The sequence below is a fragment of the Siphateles boraxobius genome, unplaced genomic scaffold (genome assembly GCF_051911475.1).
Source record: "Siphateles boraxobius isolate OS27281-9 unplaced genomic scaffold, OSU_SipBor_1 62, whole genome shotgun sequence".
In the NCBI taxonomy this organism is placed as follows: Eukaryota; Metazoa; Chordata; class Actinopteri; order Cypriniformes; family Leuciscidae; genus Siphateles; species Siphateles boraxobius.
Genome location: NW_027509189.1, coordinates 487,915 through 506,627, shown reverse-complemented (window position 1 = coordinate 506,627; position 18,713 = coordinate 487,915). Strand labels below are relative to the sequence as shown.

General features: G+C 36.6%; 1 protein-coding gene across 2 annotated transcripts in view; it reads right to left on the bottom strand.

Annotated features, from left to right (window-relative positions):
- Positions 1-6,093: 6,093 nt before the first annotated feature.
- fbln1 (fibulin 1) overlaps positions 6,094-18,713 on the bottom strand; it is a 64,192-nt gene continuing 51,572 nt past the window's right edge. For both annotated transcript variants that reach the window (XM_077209761.1, XM_077209760.1), the window contains exon 17: positions 6,094-7,287. In XM_077209761.1, the coding sequence (XP_077065876.1) occupies positions 7,148-7,287 (140 nt within the window). In that variant the 3' untranslated portion in view covers positions 6,094-7,147. The remainder of the gene's footprint in view (positions 7,288-18,713) is intronic.

The window sequence follows — 18,713 nt, the reverse complement described above, 5'->3', positions numbered from 1 at the left end:
TGGTTATTATGCGAAGGTTATGGGAACATTCAATTTTGCAAACATTATGGGATTGTTATCTTTGACACAGTCAAACCTTAATTTATTCAGACATTTCTCACATTATCTCAGTTTATTCGCTATAGTTTATAAAATGGTAATAAAATATGAGAAGAACTCATTTGATATTTCACTGGTTTTGTCCGTCCTTCTGTTAGACTCTCACACATGAATTATGTTGAATATCTGTCAGCTGTTAAATTTAACTACACAATTAGATAATACCAGTTTAGCTCAAACAATTACCCAGCAATGCTTCATGTTGTTCAGTCTGTGGTGTAAAAAGGTGCATTAGCAATTAAAGAAAAAACACTTCAGCAAAACATGATCAGCTCAAAGTGTCTGGATAATTGTTAGTCCCTAATGTTTACTGGTAGTCGTTGTATGAAGAATTTTTGTGTATAATATGTCACGTTTACTTTTATTTTGCTCTCCTCACTTACATAAATGAACTATAGTGTGCTGAACACACTAGTAAAAAAATATCAAAAATTATATCTGGTGTCTGAATATTTTTTGGTTTGACTGTAAAAATATTAGACGAACATTCCAAACAAAACTGTTGCGTAAACGGTGTATAATTAAATCACAGATAACGGTAACACTTTTTTTTACAGTGTCCTTGTTACATGTACTTACCATAGTAATAACAGTAAATGATGCATAATTACATGCAACTAACCCTCAACCAAATCCTAATCCTATTGTAAGTACATGTAGTTAATTATAATTACTCAGTACTTAAATATATAATTACACTGTAACAACGACACCTTAAAATTAAGTGTAACCCAGATAACACAAACCAAAGCGATTTTATGCCACTGGTGAGAAATTCCTCCCAGAAAATGCTCTCCACAAATCTGAGCAGAAGATGTTGTTTGTTAGTTTCGGCACACAGCCTATTTTTCTTTGATCTTCTGAATTTTTCTGTTTTTGCTTATGTGTGAATGTAGCAGCCAGCATTATTTTCTTCAATAAACAATGTGTTTTTCTGTTCTTCTGAAGAGAACATTTGTTTTAAATGTCAGTCGCTACAGTAAAAGCCAAATAATGATGTGCTCGTCACAAATAAATTATCTGTTAAAACCATCCGTCAGCTTTTATAGTCTGATGTCATGCTGTATATTCGGTTATCCCCGTCGACCTCGCGAGCGTCATAAAGCGTCATGTATAGCGAGTGTTCGGAGCCGATCTTCTCTCAGACGGCTTTTGCTTGTGAACTCTGAATTTTCATGAGTGTGGGATAAATCCCAGTAGCCCACACATCCGTACGCTACGGGTCTCGTGTGTGCTCTGGCTTTGGTTGTGAGCTCAGTTCTGGTTATATGCGGTTCGGGCCGGCGCTGTAAGTTATGGGGACTCACACGTCTCGCTCGATCGCTTTGGGTTTAGGTCAAGGTGGCGTCCTTATTACCAGCCTCCTCAAAACCCAAATGAAGTCGCATTTGCAGGGACTGCCCCTAATGTTTGTGAGAGGACAGAAATGAAAGGCCACCGTAGTGTTGTGTGTGTCTGCCACCTGTTGGACTTCAGTAAAACATCAGCGCTCATCAAATTTGGTGTTTCCTTTTCAAATGTCAGCTGTAATAGTAGATCTCTGAGAACTGAGAGATCAATGGCTCTAATCAGCAGAAGTGCATTTAAAGGTTTTAATAATAGTAGAGGATGTTTTTGTGCGCAGAGTAATGTTACAGATATTGGACATTTCCGCTTGTCTGGGATCGATTCAATGTGACAATTGACCTCAATATCAGTCAGAAACTCAAGCACGTCTCAATGCTGATTTCTATGCTGACTTATTGTGCATGGTTCATTTTCCAAATTATAGAAGATTGTCTTTGTAATTGTTGGGTCGAAAAATGCAATCGCTCTGTCTAGAAAACAATCCAATCAATTCCTAGAGGGAACAATTGAGATCTTGTAAAATATTAGACATTTAACCTGCTGGGGAAAAACAGTTGAAACCAGCCTAATATGGTTTTGCTGGGCTTTGCTAGTCTCCCATACTTGATCTTCAGCTGGTTTAACTAGTCAAAAAGTGCCCAAAATCCCATTAAAACCAGCTAAAAGACCGTAGAACAATTGCCACTAATGCTCTCGACTGTCAACTTGGGCTCACAATGCTTTTAGGAAACGCAGCGCATGAATAGGAGACCACCTAAGACCAGCAGACCAGTTAAGGCTAGTTTATTTTTAGTAATCTTATGTTACAAAACCTATTAAGCTCCCTCAAAAACTGAGCTTAATGTCCCATCCTGCTTTTCATCTTTCCAATGGTTATTTCCGAAATGCGTCACTTTACAGAAGTGACATGGGTTGCGAACCGTTGCGTATTATTTCCAGTGAGCAGTCACGTAACTGTTGAGTTTCCGTTTGTGTGACGTACCTGCGTGTAAAATTGTGCATTAGCATACATTTCGATGTGTTTTTGCCAAACGTTTTTGTTTGACATAATGAGAAACAATGGCAGCAGGAGAAACTCCCCCAACATTTTCATTAAAAGAACTCACATATATCTTAAAACATGTGTTGCGGTGAGGGACGGGGGATGCAGGCCAGGAAAATGCAGTGGGGGGGAGCGTGTGTGTGTGTGTGTGTGTGTGTGTGTGTGTGTGTGTGTGTGTGTGTGTGTGTGTGTGTGTGTGTGTGTGTGTGTGTGTGTGTGTGTGTGTGTGTGTGTGTGTGTGTGTGTGTGTTTGTGTGTGTGTGTGTGTGTGTGTGTGTGTGTGCGTGCATTTAATACGACCCCGTCGTCTGCCTGTCCCAAAGCTGGGCCTCATCCCAGACGGACTGTTCCTGTCTCGAGATCCAGAGAGCCTCCCTTCCCCATGAGTCCTGACCACCACCCCACACACACACACACACACACATCCAAGGCCTGTGTGTTACGCTCCAGCATTGGCGGGTGGGTGGCATTTTTCTGGGCTTTATTCTGCATAACTCCATATGCACTGGTGCATGCATGTGTTTATTTATTGTCTAACACTGTAGATTCTTATGCATGCAAAAACAAATAGCATGTTGTGAGACTAATAAAGTAAAACTGTATTTAAAAACACAGAATACAACTATTTTATATATATTTATATAAATGTGAATATATGTTATACTGTAATTTATTCCTGTGATCAAAGCTGAATTTTCAGCATCATTACTCCAGTCTTCAGTGTCACATGATCCTTCAGAAATCAGTATAATATGATGATTATGATCATTATCAATGTTGAAAACAGTTGTGCTGTTCATATTTTTTAGATTTTTTCCCCCCATGATTCTTTCATGAATAAAAGGAACAAAAGAACAGCATTTAGAGAGCATTATAAATGCATTCACTGTAACTTTTGATCATTTTAATGCATCCTTGCTGAATAAAAGCATTCATTTCTGTAAAAAAATAAAAAGAAGACCTTTTGATCCCAAACTTTTGAGCAATACAGCATATGTGAGTTTATTTATTTAAAACTCTGAGAAAATTATTTGCTTAAAAAAACAACAAACTGTATGCTAATGCACACATTTACATGCATGTCTAAATACTAGTGTCACTCAAACTGAAACTCAACAGTTACACGATTGCTCACTGGAAATAAATACAACATATCAACTGTGGTTCACAGCGTCACTGCTGTAATGTGACACACTTCTGAAATATATTGGGTATTCAAGAAGATAAAGGGCAATTCACCAGGTTTTCTAACCTTAAATGATTAAAAATAACATTTGAAACCAGCCTAAACTGGTTTGCTGGGTTTAGATGGTCTTCATCTTTTGTGCACTTTTTTTTTTTGCTTATAAAATTTAGTATATAAATGTCTAAGCATCATCCTCATTGAATTTATATACAAAAAATATATATATATTCTAAAGAACTTTAGCCTACTTAAAAAGTTAACATTTCTGAAAGCTTTCTGTGAAGTAACATAAGCATATATTTATAATTTCTTCCTTTCTTTTACCTTTTGCATCATCATCTCTGCGCTCATCCGGGATTGTCTTTTATGCATGAACGTATAATGTAGCCTTAACAGCTCTTTAAGTCTGGTCAATTATTTAAACTGTGCTTTTCTTTGTCGTGTAATGCTTTTGTCGCTTGTCTCATTTTCCCTCCGTCACACTGACTGACTTTCAGTCTTCAGAGCCGCTATTGTGACGTCGGAGGGGTAAACCTCAGTCTACACACAGAAGAGGAACGTTAAACCATGATAAATGATTCCCTCACTGTCCCATTGTCTCTCTCTCTGCTGAAATGAGCTTCACGTCCCCTGACGTTGAGGAAAGACAGTCTTGGTTCAGTGGCCGCGCGTTAAAAGGCTTGTGGTCATAAACGGCTCCATGTCCCTCCGAGTTTCCATTGCTGAGAACCAACAGCACTTAGTCCGATCTATCAATGCATGGCATGACTGGAGCGAGTCGAACAAGAGGATTGTGGGAATGTCGCTGGCATGCGTTTAGGTCTTCATTTGACCAGGACGCAAAAACCATCGGCCTTTCATTTCTGCAGTTGCCTTAGCCAAGTTACATGGAAAGTTTGATTTACTAATGATCTGAATCAACCCTAGCAAATTATGGTCAAATTATAAGCTCGTGAAATAATTGAATTACTCATTTTTACCAGGGCACCTAATTCTATAGTTTTTTTTTTTATGTGCATATTTTACCCAGAGATGGGAAGGTTACTCTAAAAATGTATTCCAGTACAAACTAATAATTAATTACAGGTCTGGCAGATGAAAAATAATATCTCAATATTTTTCAGCCTTGGTGAAATTGAATATATCTCAGGTTTCAGAATGTATTGACTCTTTACTGACTTGTAAGCAGAGGTGGAAAGTCCAGGGGTCAGAAAGTAAAAGTCCTGCCATGTGTTTATTCATGAACTCAGTCAGCTGATCTCACTAATCCTGGCGGGAAAACTGCTAATTAGCAAATCCAGGTGATTGGAACACAATACTGAGGAGGACTTTTACTTTCTGAACCCGGACTTAAGATAAGAGTGATTTTTCAAGTAAAAAGTCATAGCGGTTGTATTTTTAAAATAAAGCAATTAAAATACTGTTGTTGTCTTTTTCAATAAATGAACCCATTTTTAATTTATATACATCAATGCATATATAACACAACACATAATATAACATTGCATGGTGTTAAACAGCAATATTACCTAGCTTTTATTAGAACTAGAAGTCTTTTGTGACATTATAAATGCGTGCACTGTCACTTTTGATCTATTTAATGTGTCCTTGCTGAATAAAAGTAGTAATTTCTTTCAGGGAAGGTTTATATATTTTAATAAAGCATGAGAAAAGCACATTTAGAGTTTTGTAAACATTTGTGATGATGCAAATGAACCATTTTCGATTAGCATTTTGAATTGATTCGCTGAAAAGAACAGTTTGCACTGAGATGTTATTCAGTGTACAGATGTGTTGTAGACTAGATTTCTTTGAATTAGATGTTGAAGTCGAAAAATGTTTTACACTTTATCGAAATTTATCGATACTTTAAGCTCACATCTCTCATGTCTGGCAAGTATTCGCTGAGTTTCGGTTCATTTTTGTGACGCGTTTCAGAAAGAAGTTCACAGAGATTGAGACGGCAGAAAGCGGCGCCCTGTTTGTTTTTCTTTATTTTACAAAAGCACAATGTATTGTTGTTATTGTTAGACTTCGCATATAAGAATAGACCCTTTACCGTTTCATAATTTAAGTTCTGTTCTTCATTACCCGACTTCATATTTCCAACTAAATTGTTTTTAAAATGTAACTAAGCTGAAACTGGTTATTGTAGCCAGTGATCATACTATATTTCATTTGAATATATATATATATTGTGTGTGTGTGTGTGTGTGTGTGTGTGTGTGTGTGTGTGTGTGTGTGTGTGTGTGTGTGTGTGTGTGTGTGTGTGTGTGTGTGTGTGTGTGTGTGTGTGTGTGTGTGTGTACATTTATTTTAACTTTGGTCCTTTTTAATTATTACGAAACGTTTAAATTTGTTGGTGTCCTGAGTGGATGTTCACTCAATACTAGACCGTTGACATTTACAAAATTAGAAGTAGAAATCTAAAAATTGTTTTTAATAACAAACAGTCGGTGATACATACAAAACATTAGCAATGCAAAGTGTGTCTACACAAGCGTACAATCAGTGTCGAGTCGTCAACTCCATATTCATTTGTCTGGATGAGCTCGCATCAACTCACAGAAACGCCTTCAGTTCCACTTCCAAAGTCAACCATTAGGGAATAAGTGAAAACATGCTTTTACATTCTACAATTAAAAGCATCAGAGCAGCAAATGATGTTTCTTCCCACCGGAACACATGGTGGCGTCTAAAGCAGGGCATCGCTCCCATCATGCAATGCTCTCATCTGTCCTAGTGTGTCGTGTTCCTCGTGAAAAACTTGTGTAGTTGGATAAAAACATTTTGCCATTTTAGATGTCCATTTAGAGATTATCTCACATAATTAATTGGATTAAAATTAATAGTTCATCCAAAAATTAAAATACTCATCTTCATGTCATTCTTCAAAGATTCTGCTAAACATCTTGTTTTGTTTCTCACAGGAGAAAGTCAAGTGGACGACATTATGGTAATTGGTGAGTAATTGACAGAATTTTTATTTTTCGGTGACTTATTCTTTAAAGTGGGAATTGGTTAGCCTAAATTGGCTACATTAAGTAAAACTGTACTGCAATTTTTTCTTCTTCAAAAAATCTAAATTTTCAGTTAAAATGTCTAAAAATTCCGATCTAAAATTGACTTGAGAAGCAACATTGCATAACATATTGAGGATTTTCGGTGATTTATCTTCAATATGAGTGTATTTTTTCTTACTGGCTGAACTGGCAGATTTTTTCCACTTGTTTTAATTGTAAGCAAGTTAAAAATAAAATGACCAAATCTGCTAGTGCAGTAATACAAAATAGGCTTATATTGAGAATGCAATCTATGAAAATACATCTTAAAATATCTTAAGGTGAATTTATCTTAGTGATATGAAGATATTCAAACTGGAAAAACAGTCATCTTTCACGAGTCATTCAGAAAGATTCGTGCTATAGTGACAAATGGACACCTAAAATGATTCGACAGAACAGTTGATGTTCTTAAAACCAGAACTCAGACACGTAGATGTGAACGTTGATGATGTTCCGGTGAGACACGACCCCGTTTATGACGTAGTTCATGGCCAGCTTCAGGACGGTGCTCACAGGACCAACCAGCGGCTTCACCTGTCTGACCACACCTGTAGATGACAGCATCATATCATACATCTGATCTTCAGAGCACAGCAAAAATAACACTCAATCTGACTTTTTCAATTACAAACTATCCTTCCATACAAATAAAACATTCAAATATTTGTTTCCGCCACGGAATAAAGCAATAAAAAGAAATTTTAAGCTTACAGTTTTTTCAGGATTGTGAGATTGTCTCACAATTCGAAAATTTGCAATTGCAAGAAAAAAGTCTGAATTGCAAGATATAAACTTATATTCTAAAAAATAAAGTCTTAGTTGGAAGAAAAAAGGTCAGAAATGCGAGATATAAACTCACGGTTCTAAAAATGTGTTGTAGTTCTGAGGAAAAAAGGACAACTCATAATTCTGCCATTTTCTCGCAGCTGCTGGTTAAAAGCTAGTTCACATCTTGCAATTCTGAGAAAAATGTCAGAATTGTGAGGCATAAACTCACAATTGCGAGAAAAAAAGTCAGAAGTAATTACCTTTTTTATTTATTTTTTATTCAGTGGCGGAAACAAGCTTCCATACATTAGAGGTTGTGCCTCAAAAAAGTAAAAAAAAAAGTAAAATAAAAAAAAGCTATTTTATGAGGTGGCAAGTTCATATACATTTTTTTGAGATGCGTACAAAAATGAATTTTTTTAAAAAAAAACTTGAAAATCCTCCCCTAAATTGTCACTGTGGCGTAAGCAGATTGTACGAATTCATGCGAGATAACCACCAACGCGCCAAAACGTAAAATAGTTACGAATTGCCATGATATTGCCATGTCTATGTAAACACAACGTGAACAGTGGAAGTATGTGAGTGCAGATGTGAATTGCACAACACCAAAAAACATCACGAGAGTTGCTGTAGCGAAAATTAGCATAACCTGTTGCCTTTTCTCTTTCAGGAACAGTCTGCAAAGACATTTGAAGGAAACTTTAGTACAATAACCTAAAAACACAAGCTAAACTATGCACTGCGTAGGCCAAGTGTTAACATCTGCGTGTCTGTCCTTATTTGTGTGGCTTTAAAGCATGCTCTGAAGTTTAAAATTATGAATCTTTTGTCATTTTTAGAGACAAAACATTGTCATAACTATGTCTGGGCCTCTAATAAGTGGTGGTAACATAACAGACACAAAGTTTATAAAAATAAAAATAATTCACGGCCATTATGGAGCGACTCAAAGGAGCAGCGTATACTAAAGCTTCATCTGATGATGGATGCCACGTTCATTGTTACAGAAACAAAGACAACAGGATTTTCCCAAAGGACGCGAGACATCCTCCGTTTAAAGGCCTGGCAAACCACACCCGATCAAACGAATGAGCCAAGAACGCTAAAAAAATGGGAGAAATCTTCTAAAAGCGGATAAATGAAGGAGACAGAAACGCTGTTTATATCGGCTGTCAGCGCCCGTCTCAAGCCGGAGCTTCGGGAAGTTTCCAGATTACTGGGAACATTCACAGCACTTCCCTAATGATCTGTTATGAACAAACATTCTTCCTGTTACATTAATACATTGTTGAAAGTTATCTGGTCTTCTGAAAACATAATCATAAATCATAAACATATTCAATTAGATGTAATCATAAATAAAAACAATCATTCATGGAAGGTTTTTTCTTAAACATTTTAACGTTCCCTTTTCAGTTTTACTACTTTCACTGTTTCCATAATGTTTGCAAAATTATAAAATGTGATGTTTCCCTTAACGTTCGTATAACCAAGAATAAAACATTTTAAAACTGTACGTTTTGAATGTTCAGAGAACATTTCGAAATTACATTTTCATAACTTAATGGGAATGTTAGCAAAAATGTTATTAGAACATATTTTTTGTTAGATGGGTTTAGCTGTGTCTGTATTTGTCTCATCCTGTTCCTCTCCGATTTACGTAGAACGACAACAATTACAGAAATCCATCTTATTTATCCATATCTATTCATAATTTTGCATAACGGATCATTTTAATTACATCTAAATTATGCACCATTTATTGCTATGTAAATACATATAAATATTTCATGTTATTTTCAAATAATACAGTGTTTTAGTTAAAATATTTAAAAAAATAATTCAAATTAATGCAGGCAGATTGATTTGTTTTTAATATTCACATCTAAATTATGCATAATTTATTAAAATTATACAATATAATAATATTGAGATACAAATATTTTTTGTGTTCATAAAGCAAGTGCCACAAAAGACATGAAGTTTCATGTAGAGGTCTGCACCCCCGCGGGAGTGCAAAACAGTGCGACGCGGGACAAATTTTGAAAGGTCATTGCGGTAGCGGGCGGGATGATGAGGTGCACTTGCGGGTGCGGGCGGGAGGGATGATACGCTGCACTCCCGCAAATTAAATATGAGTGTAAAGTAAAATATATAAATGAGGGAGATTCTGATTGGCAGCAATAAAAACGTTTTAAGCAGCCTAAACTTGTGAATGTTGTCGGGTAGGGCGGGGCCTAATCTTACGCACACTTGTTTAGAGACAATTCCTTCCCGCTGCTCCGTGTTCGAATTCGAAAGCTAGTTCAAGTTCAAAATAGACAGCATGGACGAGGAACAGAGCGCCTCTAGTGCTTCAGATATAGGCCTAAGCGCTTCAGATTTAAGTACTTCTCGTTTCGTGTTTTGTGATCACATTTTAAATGTTTAAATGGCCTATGATATAGTGAAGTCTATAATATAGTAGATAAGAATTATCCGTTTTACAAATGTTCCTATGTGTAGGCAATGCCTAAGGCTAATTTTATGTTAGCCTACACGTTAAGCCTAATGGAAATGTAAATGGAATTGGGCAGATTAATGTTTATCTTTGTTGGCGTTAGTTACTGATGCCTATTTAATGTTTTGTATGGTTGAACATATGCAGGCTTACCAATAAATATGTTACCAAGTATTGGTAAGGAATTTTGTGCGCATGCATTTTTTTCCCCAAGACCTTTCGTCAGACAGAAAGTGCGGGCGGGAGCGGGATATTGTATCACAGATGCGGGCGGGAACGGGACTAAAAATGACAAATCTTTGCGGGAGGAGGCGGGAGCGGGACTGAACACTGCGGGAGCGGGTCTGAAAATTGTGTGCCGCGCAGGTCTCTAGTTTCATGCCATTCCGTGCACATTATTTTAATTAAAAATGTAAAATGTTTTGCTCTAAAATGACCGAAGACCAAGCGATAATCAAATTCTTTGCATGTATGCAAATGTGCATATTTTATATCCGTTCTTGCATTATTATGCCAATACCAAACTAAAGTTTCCTTCAAATGCATGTTCCATTGATCCGAATGTTGCTAACTAACTCGCTCCTCCATGGAAGTCGATTTTCCGAAAGAGAAAACTGACCGTATAAGAAGACTTATATTTAATGTAAGTGTGGATATGGCCATGTGTAACTTTAATTGTTGAATGGCTTGTGGTTATTTTAGCTGTACAAAAAGCATCTGTCACGCTGCTTGATGTTGCGAACTGGTATTTGATATCATTATTTTAATTGCTTATCCTAATCACAAGCACACTGGTTTATAGCGTAGTGTGAAACATGTTACCATTTAATGCATTTGGTTATTCTTCTGAGTTATTATCCTACAGCTGACAATGATGGAAGTCTTGCATGTTCACGTCGTGAAATGCTTTGACAACAACATTTACAATAAAATTTTTTCTTGTGTTGCGTTATAATTGTGTTCTGATGCATTTCGAAATGCAACGATGCACAATCAAGTTTGCGAGTTATAGGGAGTTTACAAAGTGTTTCAGGAAGTTTAAAAACACCATGCATCGTTTTGTTTAGAACTAAATGCTGAATGTGTCTGCGGTCGGTTTCCAAACCACAAAGCTGCGCAAATGTGTTCCCACGCTCATTTCGAAATGCCATTAAAGAGCAAGAAGACTGCAAATAGCTTAAGTTAAATGCACGTTAGCTGTGTACACACTTGCCACAAAACAAAGTCGAGTCGATGCCAACAGCCATTCGTCATCCTCAATGGCTACGTGGGTTGTGATATTGAAGGTTTACATGTAAACATTGCAATTTCTGGTTTTCTGGTCACTCCAGCTCTGAGAGGAAATGTATGACGGGATCCAAAATGGGCAGGTTTAACACTAGGGACAAATGCGAGGAATGAGTTGCTCGACCACAGTATTGGATAATGACATGCTAGTTGATGGGTTATGCAGGAAAGGGCAACACATTCGACCCACATACCCAAAATGCCAAGGTTTATCTCACGGTAAGCTCACCCCCAACGCGGCACCACACAAGAGCTGTTGGGAAGCGCGGCTACGTTATCCAAACAGCCCTAAACAACTGGAAAGAGGACATGACTTTTACTTGCTCTCTTTGAAAGGCCACATGTGTGGTTTGGTGTCTCAAGCTCAATTAGCAATGAATCATTGCGGTCAACTAGTCGGACTGAAGCTGGAATGTTTGTTTCAGTCGTACCTCCATTGAAAACTTGACCACACTGTCATGTTTTACAACAGATCACTTGTATTTGCTATCGCTGAAAGTTAAAGTGCAGTTTATTCAGTTCAACTCTAGTGTGGTCGTGGGGCATTCTGGGAATTTAGCCCGGGAATTTTAAGTACTTGCAACCCAGACATGGGGTGCATTAAAGTCCACTTTTTTTATGCCCTTCCCTCAGTCTCGTGAGATGAACAGGTGCCATCATTGCTTACGTTGCACAAGCATCCTTGCAATGGGTTTAAATTAAACGCCCTATGCTCTTGATCGCTTGTGGGTAAATTAAGGGTTGTGACGTCACAGTTGTGTTGCATTGTGGTCAATAGATCTGCCTAGATTCTGAATAAATTAAGAAACACATCTTTTAATTTTTGTTTCAAAAAAAGAGATTGTCCAACGATTCTGAATAGACAACAACAACAAAATTACGTAATTCATTGGAGGTACTGACAAAATGTTAATTGCTGCAGTTAATTAAAATTAATTTGAATGAACTATTTTTAAAAAGTCTGGTTGAATGAATGATTCAATGACTCATAAATACTCCACTTGTTTAATTACTGGTGAATCAGCGTTTTTGAACTAATCTCTCGAATGAATGATTCAATGACAAATACATTTTTTAACAGTCACTTGTCGCCACCTACTGGTGTAACAATGTAAACGTTACAATTGTTATTTAAAGTGACAAGTTACTTTCAAAAAGTGATTTCCTCTATTTTTGTTTGCTTTGGTAGACATTATATGCAAACTATAAACTTTGTCCACTTGACTAAGTTGAACGCACTTCAAAATGGTGCTGGGGTTTGCCTAAAGGGAAGGGCTAAGATAAGTTTGTGACTGTAAAAAATTAAACACAGCCCTAATGCTGCGATCTAAATCATGTACTGAGTAGGTCCTACATTTAAATTTGAATTTACTTCGTGACAGTTAAAAAAGTGTGCTCTATATAATATGAATATGGGTAGTATGAGTGAAATTCAGACGTACTACATCAAATGCGCAGTTCAGAGGTTATCCAGGGACTTTTTGCCTACTGTTTTTTGAATACTATGTATTCACACTACTTTTTACGCATACTATATAGAAGGGAAGTATTCGATATCAGACGCAGTGCTAGAGATCTATCAGTAATGAATGATGTATTAAAGCGCATGTCATTATGAGGTGCTCAAGGCTGCCACCTACAGGTCTTAGTAGGCTAGTGTGCTTTTTAATGTTTTTACTCGCATATTTTAAATGATTAATGTTTATATATTTTGAAAATGGTCTATTACAGTTTGACACATTCCTGCAAACGCGCATCTATCAGTTCAGAATAAAAGTCCCATCACGTTTAGTTTTTTAGGGCTAGGCAGCGATTAATCGCCCCCAAAATAAAAGTTTGTGTTTACACTAATATATGTGTATGTATTGTGTATAATTATTTTGTATATATAAATACACACATATGCGTTATTGTCATAAAATATTTGCATGTATATACTTTGTATATATATATATATATATATATATATATATATATATATATATATATATATATATATATAAATACATACACACACTTACATTATATAAACACAAACTTTATTTTGATGCGATTAATAGCGTTACCCAGACCTAGTTCTTTTTTTCTTTTTCTTTTTTATTCTCAGAATACATCACATCACGGAAGCAAAATGGGGTGTGGATGCTGTTTCATGTTGACTTTAAATGATTAGAAATCTATAACTTCATATATAACATCTATAACATTATAACTTCTCCTGTAAGGTCTTCTGGCCTCATTGGATCCGTCAATGCGGGAGATGAATCAGTCCTGATGGATGACCGGGTGAAAAGTGAAAAGTGTCTGTGGGGGCTGCAGACCACCACAGTAGACAGAAAATGGATTAATTTTCAGCGATAATCCCTCAACTGAAGAGCCTCCGTGGGTTCGGTCCGGCTCATTGTGTGGCTAATGCTGTGCCATTTTCTGATTCATTCTCTGATGTGTTGTTATTCAGCATGTGGCGCGTTAAACGTCCTGCTGTTATTCTGTGCTTTCAGAATTAGATAAAAAGCACAATGAAGACCTGTCCTCGGACGTAAGCAGGTGAAATGGATTAAACCGCAAAGGTGAACGGTTATATACCAGGTTAAAAACTTTCTTAAACGAAATGTAGTCATAATTTCTGTGCAGAACCCTAAAAAGGTCCAAATGAGTCACAAAAAAATGAGTCGTTTCAGTGAATCAGTTCATTCAGACAGTTCAGTAAATTAATCGCTTTTCACTGATTAATGCCAGTGCATTTACATTTTACAATAAGGTTCATTAGTTAATGTATTAACTAACATGAACTAACAATGAGCAATACATTTGTTACAGTGTTTATTTATATTTGTTCATGTTAGTTCACAGTGCATTAACTAAAGTTAACAAATACGACCTTTATTAGTAAATGTTGAAATTAATATTAAGATTAATAAATGCTGTAGAAGTATTGTTCATTCTTAGTTCATGTTAACTAAGGTAGTTAACTAATGAACCTTATTGTAAAGTGTTACCATAATTATCTTTTTTGTGGTTTTATATTTACATAATACTTTTCATCACTGCCTAATTTAGCATTTATCTCAAAAACTAATTTAGCATTTAATAGAAAAAGTTGGGATACACGTTAAGGTGTCATTGTTACAGTGTAATTATATTTAAGTACTGTGTAATATTAATTAACAACATGTACTCACTATAGGGCTAGCGTAGGTTTAGGGTTTGTTGCATGTAATTATGCATCATTTACTGTTATAACTATGGTAAGTACATGTAACATGTAACAAGGACACTAAAATAAAGTGTAACCAAAAGTTGCCTAGAATGAATTTAAATTAATCGAACTGTTACATTTACATGAACCGACTAAATGAATTGATTCACTAAAATGAATCGGATGCTGCACACACAGGACGTTTTTTATGAGTGTTTCAGTCTCAAAGTAGCTTTCTCTGGTTGGCGAAGCTATATCCGCGAGACATCGGCTAATGCAAAGCGAATCTTCGTCTACAATTCTGACACTCTTCACTAAAATTCCTCTGGTCTGTGTGAAGGACAGAAGCCGTAGCCAATGTCACATACCTGATCACAGACAGCATGTCTCTGCCGTCGCGTTAACTTTCCTGTGCTCAAATATTGCATCACTTGACCACAGGTGCATATCCCTACCAGATGTTTCCACCGACTGGAATTTTTATACTGGCTTTTTTAATCTGGGCCGAGGTGGAGCCAAACTGAGAGCCGCTGAAGGGAAGATGCCACGGCGTTTGATTTCCCACCGTTCGCTCCCGCGGATGTCGGCACATTCCCCATGCTCGTGGTAGTCCGGGATATTCTGCATTTCTGAGATCCACACGTCATCGTGTCCGAGGCCAGGGATTCATCCTCAGAGAGGAGCGTTGATGCAACAGACTGTACCGCCGCTCGGACCACACACACACACACACACACACACACACACACACACACACACACACACACACACACACGTGCACTGAGTTGCATTGTTGGGAAGAAAATTACATTGTGATATTTTTCTTTACTACAATATGTATGTATATATGTATTTATATACAGTATATGTGTGTGTGTATATATATATATATATGTGTGTGTGTGTGTGTGTTAATATATATATTTACACACACACACACACATATATACATATATATCTTCGCTTTGTATCAATATTGTGGAAATTATTAATTAATATATATATATATATATATATATAGTAGGGAGTGTAACGATACCCTCAAGTCACGGTTCGATATTATTGCGATACTCCAAGACATATGGTAGAAGGTTAACAAAAAGTTGATTAAAATGCTAAATTTGGTATTACATCGTGAGTGTAAATCAATAGGAAACACAATATTCCCCCGTTGCATTATTATACATTATATTCAACATTATATATAGTAGTTTAATGTAGTACTGACACTAAAACTCTGAAAACTTGAATTTTTTCTCACAGTAATTTTTATTTTGGGTGAATCATGCACAATACATATTGTCACTATCCACCATACATTTTGTTGCGTTTTTGTATTGCGATGTATTGTGCCACGATGTATTGTTACACCCCTATGAACTTCAAGTGCTTAAATGACGCGCTTCGCTCAAACTTTAGTTAAATGGCAAGCTTGACCAATCTTACAATTGCACGCAGCCATATCATGATATCGATTTTATTTCAATATTGTGCAGCCGTAATTGAGTGCCACAAATAAATTGTGGAAATCACACAGGAATATGAGCTATTGAGTGTTTCCCAGACCGTCCAGCTCAAAGACTCTCTCTTCTGTTCTTCAAATGTTGACTTTGTAGTGATGAGCACCACCTTGAGTCAACCTATCTGGAGTTGTGCTAAAAACAAACACTGCTAATGCTTTGAGCCGGTCACCATAGACACGGTTGTGTTGCGATTCAGGCCGTCAGTGTTTTCACACACTCGTGACTGATGCACAAACATGTGGATGACAGAAACCGCTCCGAGTGTTGGGTATTCCCAGTCCAAATCAAATAGCAATGACTGGGTATTTCCTTCTGAAGAAGCTGTATAGAAACTCACTGCATTTATTTTGACTTATCAGTTTATAGTAACTTAAGGATTATGTCATTTTTTGTGTTAATACTTTTTCTCTTTCCTTTTGCTTATGCTGTTCTATAAATGTTAAATAAGCTACTTAAAGTGGAGAAAATGTGGTGTGGTGTCTATGTGGTGTTTTTAATGTGCTTTAAGACAACAGCATTGCTGAGTATTTTCTCCTTAAAACTGCAGTGAACCAAAGACAGTCTCAAAAACACGCTTTGAAATCGCTGGTGTTTCTGACGTCACAAACGACCTTGTAACCAATCAGATCAACGTGTGATCGTCAACGAGTGGATCTCTGAGCTGAGTGAGTGAGTGGAGGCGGGGCTCATTTGCATAAATGAGGCAAGGGTGTCGAGTTACATTCAAGATATTTTAAGGCATGAGGAATTTGTTTCAAGGAAAAAAAAATGTAATTTTGGTGATCAAAGATGAGTTTAAAGGGATTTAAATAAAGAGAGTAGACTTTAAATAAAATCAGAACTGACATGGTTTAGTGTGATTATTGTATCAAACTTAATCTCTGAAGCTGCTCGCTTGAAGGTTTAATACATGAAAGTTAATAAATGTAATGAAAAAACACAATTTACTTTTGTACTGTATAAAAAAGTATTATTATTATTATTGTATTGTACTTTCACTGTAATTTATTATTATTGTATTACATTTCAGTCAAAAATTTACAATAAAAACCTTTTGAATGTCTCCTAAAGGCATACAGGTGGCCAGGCCTGCGTGTTTGACCAGTAAAAGTTGTGGAAACCTGCTTGGAAACAGTCACTAGCCGTGTTTCCATTACAGATTTGTGCAAAACTTTTGCGATATTTTCTAAGTGTTGATAAAAAACTATAGTGAAATGACAGCGTTTCCATTAACCGATGTTCTGTGACTAAAACGTAGTTTTTTAACTCTCTCGCGATAAGTCGTTCCAAAAATCATTGCAATGGATGTTGGTAGGTTTATGCCAACAATATTTAACTCGCCTCGTCTTCTGTCCAAACACACCGCGTCATCTTTAAAGAATGATCGACTTTTACGTTACACAGGTGACTTGTAAATGCGCAAAAACTGTTTCCATTGCAATTTTGCCTGAAAAACCACCTCATACGATATTTGGGATTTTTGCAATATTTTATTCTTTTGCGATATATGGGAGTTTTTGCAAAATTGACGTGTTTGGAAACGCGCCTCCAGTTGCAATTCTTTTTAGTGATCATAGTGATGCAGAAATTGTACACTTCCCCTACAAAACTTGTACGCTATGAGTATCTTGCATCTTGAGAAAGCATTCTTGCTTTCTTATATCATATCTACAAGCTTTTAGGCCATGGATTGTGATGACATATGTTAATAGTTGAGGTTAATAGATTCATACAACACACCACAGCATCAACAAATATTGTTTTAACAGTGACATGTCTCATAAATCACATCAAGCTCCTTTATTGTAATCCAAAGCCCGAGGGAAACGGGACGGAGGACAGAATGAGCTGATCAATCCCTGATTTATCCACACCAGCTGTTCTCCAACACTGACTCATGCCACGTCCATCTCTAGGACCAGTTTAGTTTAAGGAGCTTCTGGTCACGATACGAGAGGAGCGCTCAGAAAGAGGTGGCTCTTTGCATTTTAGTTTAGGAAACGCTTTCATGTGGTACCCACTCGAACCAGGCCAGACAAACACACACATACAGACGTCATGACGTCAGGAATCCACACGACCACGAGTGTCTGCCGTCGGCATCGGTGCCAGTTGTTTGTGGCTCTTTTGTGTTATGGTGATTTAGGAAGTCTATTCTCTCGGCTAGGAGGGGAAACTACCCATGACGTCTTCGCACACAAAAGACGGCCAATTACACTCTTCAGGGTTTCATTATAATGCGTTTCATCTCAGTCACACTGATCTTTCATGTTCAGGCGCCATTGTGTAGTAAATTAAATAAAGATTTTTGCTTGAAAACAAACAAAAACTAGATTTTTTTATATATATTACAATGAGTGCAATGATTTTTTTGCGCCCAGACTTATAAGTAATAGAGTTCTGGAAGTATAAAAATGTTTGATCAACCACATAAAAATTTAAATCTGATTTGATGGTGCAAGGCACGCTAAACGTTGTAAATATTGTAGACTCTGTTGTATTATGAAAGCACAAACCAGAGACATCAAGTCCTGGAGAAAAACAAACAAAAACATTTTTCCATGAAAATGCACGGTTGAATGACAATAAAATAATTAAAGTCTTTACTTTAATTAGTTTCTAAGTTCATAGCCGCTGATTTCGTGGAACGTTTTAGACATTTTACTCCATCTTATATAATCTATGAATGAATTT